We start from the raw sequence: 4702 nt of genomic DNA, 5'->3' as shown, positions 1-4702 counted from the left end.
GACCTGCCCTGCGCACTCCCTAAGTCCAGGGGACCTGCCCCCGACCACCCCCTAACCCCCGGGGACCTGCCTTGTATGCCCTCTAACCCGCTGGGACCTGCTCTGTGTGCTCCCTAGACCCCCGGGAACCTACTCTGTACTCCCCCTTAACCCCCGGGGACCTGCCCTGTGTGCCCTACTCCCTGATACCATCCACAGGGCAATGCCGCCCTGTCCTCCAGTTTCCTGAAGGCTTTTCAGGTTTGCCTGCCCAAGGGAAAACGCAGACAGGGTTCAGAGAGCTGAGAGGTGGAGTGATGTTCCTGGTTTGGGGGGATCAGGCTCAGACTGCCTGCCAGCTGCTTAAGGCTCAGCATCTGTGGCCTGTGGCCCTTGGAACCAGGTCCTTCAGAGCTGCCTTTTTGTAAATCCAGCTCCACTTGGGTAGAGCCGACTCTCCTGGTCCGGCTCCCAGTCCCCTCCGCCCCAGGTGTGCATGGTCAAGGGTCTCGTGGTGGTTGGGGTCCTGATGGAGCCACATGTCAGTGCACAGTATCCAGTTCCTTGGGCAGATCTAAGCTCGTCTGTGTCCTGTGTCCCCAGAACATGCTGTTTGAGAGCATCCAGGAGGGCAAGTATGAGTTCCCTGACAAGGACTGGGCCCACATCTCCTGCGCTGCCAAAGACCTCATCTCCAAGCTGCTCGTCCGTGACGCCAAGCAGAGACTGAGCGCTGCCCAAGTCCTGCAGCACCCCTGGGTTCAGGGGGTGAGTGCCAGCCCCAGGGGCGCCAGGGAGGGTATGGGAGGCTGCAGGGTGGCCTCAGAGCAAGCACGGGAAGCCCCGAGGGTGTAGCCTGGCACTCTGAGATGCATTGAGGTCTGAGCACAGGCTCTGCCCTGGGATGAGAGTTGCAGCGGAAATCCCCGCCACCCACCTATGCGCGGTGTCCGCTGGCCAGGCAGGCAGCTCCCAGAAGCAGCTACTCAGAGAACCTTCCTGGAGGGTGGTGGGGACCTACACTCCGCAGCAAGCTGCAGTCAAGCGGACGGCGAGTCCAGCTCACGGAGACCCCAGCCTGTCGTCAGTTTCAGGCCCAGGCTCTGCCCCCACCCTTCCCTGTGTGGCCTCCGATCCAGGCGAAGTCGGGTGTTTCTCGTGCCAGAGGTCATCTGAGCCGAGCTACCACCCCAGGGAGTGGGGATTTACTAAAAATAGAACCTGGGGTCACTCTGTGTCCCCAGGCGAGGGGCTGGGGGCCTCCAAACTCCTTCCAGAAGCATCCAGAGACCCGTGGGTTAAGAGGGGGGTGGAGGTGGGTTTGGGCTGGGAACAGCCGGGAGAGGTAGGGCTTGGGGCTCTGCTCTCCACCCTCACTGGGTCCTGCAACACCAGGCCTCAGCCTGGCCCAGCCTCGGGTTCCCTGGGCAGGTGGACATGGAGCCTCGCCATAGAGATCTCGGGACAGGGACTTGGCTCCCGGGGCACCCAGGTGCACTTCTGGTCTCTCGTGGGGTCCTAGTGATGGGATGGGCACGGCATCCCTTGGCCAGACACCCAACCCTGCACCCCAGGCGGCCCCAGCTGCTCTCCAGCCCTGCCCTCTGCCCGCTTTCGTTGCAGTGCGCCCCGGAGAACACCTTGCCCACTCCGATGGTCCTGCAGAGGTGAGGCCTGCAGGGGTGCTCGGGACCCCCAAGTCCAGGGGGCGGGGTTTCCAGGCTAAGACACTTGGGAAAGACCTGGAGAGCTGCTTTGGGGTCAGGGATGCAGGCAAGCCTGGTAACTCAGTGGAGATCCCGGTGGGGCCCTGGCACTCAGAGGAGCCCCAGGGTCGGGGTGGGAGGAGGGCATGAAGCCCCTTCCCCCAGGGCCTTGCACAGACCCCAGCGGTCCCGTAAGGGATGCCTCCTTGGTGACCACCTACACCCACCCCATTTCCCAGGAACAGCTGTGCCAAAGACCTCACATCCTTCGCGGCCGAGGCCATTGCCATGAACCGGCAGCTGGCCCAGCACGACGAGGACCTGGCTGAGGAGGAGGCCGCAGGGCAGGGCCAGCCCGTCCTGGTCCGAGCTACCTCACGCTGCCTGCAGCTGTCTCCACCCTCCCAGTCCAAGCTGGCGCAGCGGCGGCAAAGGGCCAGCCTGTCCTCGGCCCCCGTGGTCCTGGTGGGAGACCGTGCCTGACCCTCCCGTCTCTCCCCTTTGTACATAGGTCGCCCATCCCCCAATCAAATCTAAAGGTTTTTTAAGCTATCGCCAGCCAGTGTCCTGCGGGCTGCCCCACCTCTGGCTGGATTCCCAGGCACTAAGCTCAGCTGGGGGGGCGTTTTATAGAAGGTTTTTGCTTTTGGGTTTTTCTTTCCCGTTTCCACCCCTCCCCCTTATTTTTTCCTTCGGACGGTTAAAAGCAATGCAGGCACCCGGGGAGGTGAGCAGAGGGTATGTGGCTGGGCTTGTCCCCTTCCCGGCCCCTAGCCCTGCTCACCTGTACTGTGAAGCCCCCAGGTCACCTGTACTGCCCGCCATCTGCCCACGTGGCTTGCAGTGACTCAGGAGAGCAGACCACAGCGTTCGCCATCTTCCAGAGCTGGGGAGGGGCCCAGGGCCCTGCCCCTGTGTTCCCTCCCAGCCCGCAGTATTTCAGGGACAGGCTCTTCCCCTCTATCCCTCACCCTGAGAGCACCCCTGGTGGCTTGGTTGGGGAGGGAGGACCTGCCTGTCTCCAGAGGGGCCAGGCAGGCAGGTGGAGGGCAGCCACCCGCCCCATGGGATCCCCCAGCCCTTTACCCGCGCCTGCCTTGTCCCCATGATAGTTGACAATCGGGGCTTCCTGCAAGGCCTGTCTGTCTACCCAGGACTCCTGGTGGCCAGATTTGGTCTCCAACCTTGACCTTAAACTGCAGCTGACCCCAGGGGCTCGCCGCTGCCCCTCTCCACCGCTCCAGGGCCTGAGACAGCAGGAGCCCCGCCCGGCCTGAGGCTGTTTCCACCGCAGCAGGCAGAGGGACTGGACAGGCACTGTCAGCCAATGTGGGGGGTCCTGAAGACACCCCCTTGGGGCAACCGAGTGCCCCTTCTCAGGGCTCAGTCTGACCGTGGCCACGTCCTGCCTCGCGCCGCCCCTTGAGCCTGGCCTGGAAGCTCTGTCAGCTCCGTCCTTGTCCTTAGAGCTGGGCCCAGACCCCAGGGTCTGGCCGAATCCCCGCCCCCAGGGCAGCGTTTTTGGTCTGCCACCTTCAGGAAAATGGCCGCGGCCTTGGCCTCCCTTCGGGCACCCAGGAATGGAGGGGCCTGCTCAGTCCCCCCACCCTCCACGCCCCAACCCCTGGGGGCTGCGGAGCCTGCCGCCCCTCCCGGCGGGTGGGGACGTTCTATGCAATACAGGGTTCCACTTTGGAAGTGTGCGGGGCTGTGCTGCGGGGGCAGCTAGGGTCACCACCCGCCCTTCCCAGCCCAGTCCCCAGACTCCACGCCTGGGGCAGCCCCCTCTGGCTTCTAAATCCGCGGTCGGGATTCCTTGTGTTTAGCTTTTTAGTTGTTTTTTTTTTTAAGGAAAAAAAAACATCGGTTGACTTTGCTTCCCTGTTCTTGAAGAATACTTGAATGTCGGGGGGTCTGGGGGTGGGGGCCTCGGAGACCGTCCGCCTGGCCCTGCTGCCCCTCCCGAATCTCGTACGATGGTCACAGTCCGGTGGCCGTGGGGGTGCTCTGCCCTCCCTGGTCCCCACTGCCCATATCTGTGGACTGCCCCTTCCAAAGACCCCTGGGGGGTGGGGCAGGCCGCCCGCCCCCCTCCCCCATCATGTCTCGCCTGTCAGTAATTCTGTGTTTTGTAACGGGGGATTCTCTGCCTTTTTGTATAAAAGAACAAGCAAACAGACCCCCGCCCGCTGCAGGCGCCCACAGCCATCGCGTCTGAGCTGCTAGCAGCTTTTTTTTTTTTTTCTGAAGGTGGGACAGTCATTTTCTCCTCCCTCCCCACCCCTGTCGCATCCATGTGCGACCTGGAGGACTGGTCAGAACCATTACTGTGAATGAGTGAAGATCCTGGAGAACCCTGGGCCCCAGGCCAGCTCCCAGCGCTGGGGGACGGTGAACGGCCATGTGTTAATGTTACGATGTTTTTAAAAGACAAAAAAAAAAAAAAAAAAAAACCTCAAAGTTTTTTTTAAGTGGGGGAAAAACATCCAAGCACTTTAATTCCATTGTACCAGGTGAACTGACGGAGCTCAGAAGTTTTCCTTTACACCAACTGTCAATGCCGGAATTTTGTATTCTGTTTTGTAAAGATTTAATAAAAGTCAAAAAACCTGCTGTGTGTGCCTGAGTTCAAGTTTTCTGTCACTGCATAAGGAGCCGCCCCCAACCTATTGTTGCAAAACCACGTTGTTGGCAGTGGTGCTGAGTCAGGAGTTTTGAGGGAGTGGCTCCTGTGGGGTCTGTCTCTGCCCCAGGATGCCTGGATGCACCGCTGGGAAGACAGCGGCCAAAAGCTGAGCCCGGCTGGGCGCGGTGGCTCATGCCTGTAATTACCCAGCACTTTGGGAGGCAGAGGCGGGCAGATCACGAGGTCAGCAGTTCTAGACCAGCCTAATCAACAGGGTGAAACCCCGTACCTACTAAAAATACAAAAATTAGCCGAGCATGATGGTGCACACCTGTAATCCCAGCTACTCAGAAGACTGAGGCAGGAGAATCGCTTGAACCCGGAAGGCAGA

General features: G+C 60.9%; 1 protein-coding gene across 2 annotated transcripts in view; it reads left to right on the top strand.

The window, feature by feature from the left end:
- MKNK2 (MAP kinase interacting serine/threonine kinase 2) overlaps positions 1–4298 on the top strand; it is a 10687-nt gene extending 6389 nt beyond the window's left edge. The window contains exons 9-11 of one of the 2 annotated variants that reach the window (XM_011997432.1): positions 485–747; positions 1603–1646; positions 3936–4298. In XM_011997432.1, coding sequence (XP_011852822.1) covers positions 485–747; positions 1603–1646; positions 3936–4026 — 398 coding nt within the window. In that variant the 3' untranslated portion in view covers positions 4027–4298. Of the gene's footprint in view, positions 1–484; positions 748–1602; positions 1647–1924 lie in introns of both variants that reach the window. The other variant, XM_011997431.1, reaches the window with a different exon arrangement.
- The last annotated feature ends 404 nt before the right edge of the window (positions 4299–4702 follow it).

The sequence above is a fragment of the Mandrillus leucophaeus genome, unplaced genomic scaffold, assembly GCF_000951045.1.
Source record: "Mandrillus leucophaeus isolate KB7577 unplaced genomic scaffold, Mleu.le_1.0 Scaffold54, whole genome shotgun sequence".
In the NCBI taxonomy this organism is placed as follows: domain Eukaryota; kingdom Metazoa; phylum Chordata; class Mammalia; order Primates; family Cercopithecidae; genus Mandrillus; species Mandrillus leucophaeus.
The sequence above is the reverse complement of the archived record's forward strand: the minus strand, read 5'-3'. Positions and strand labels throughout refer to the sequence as shown.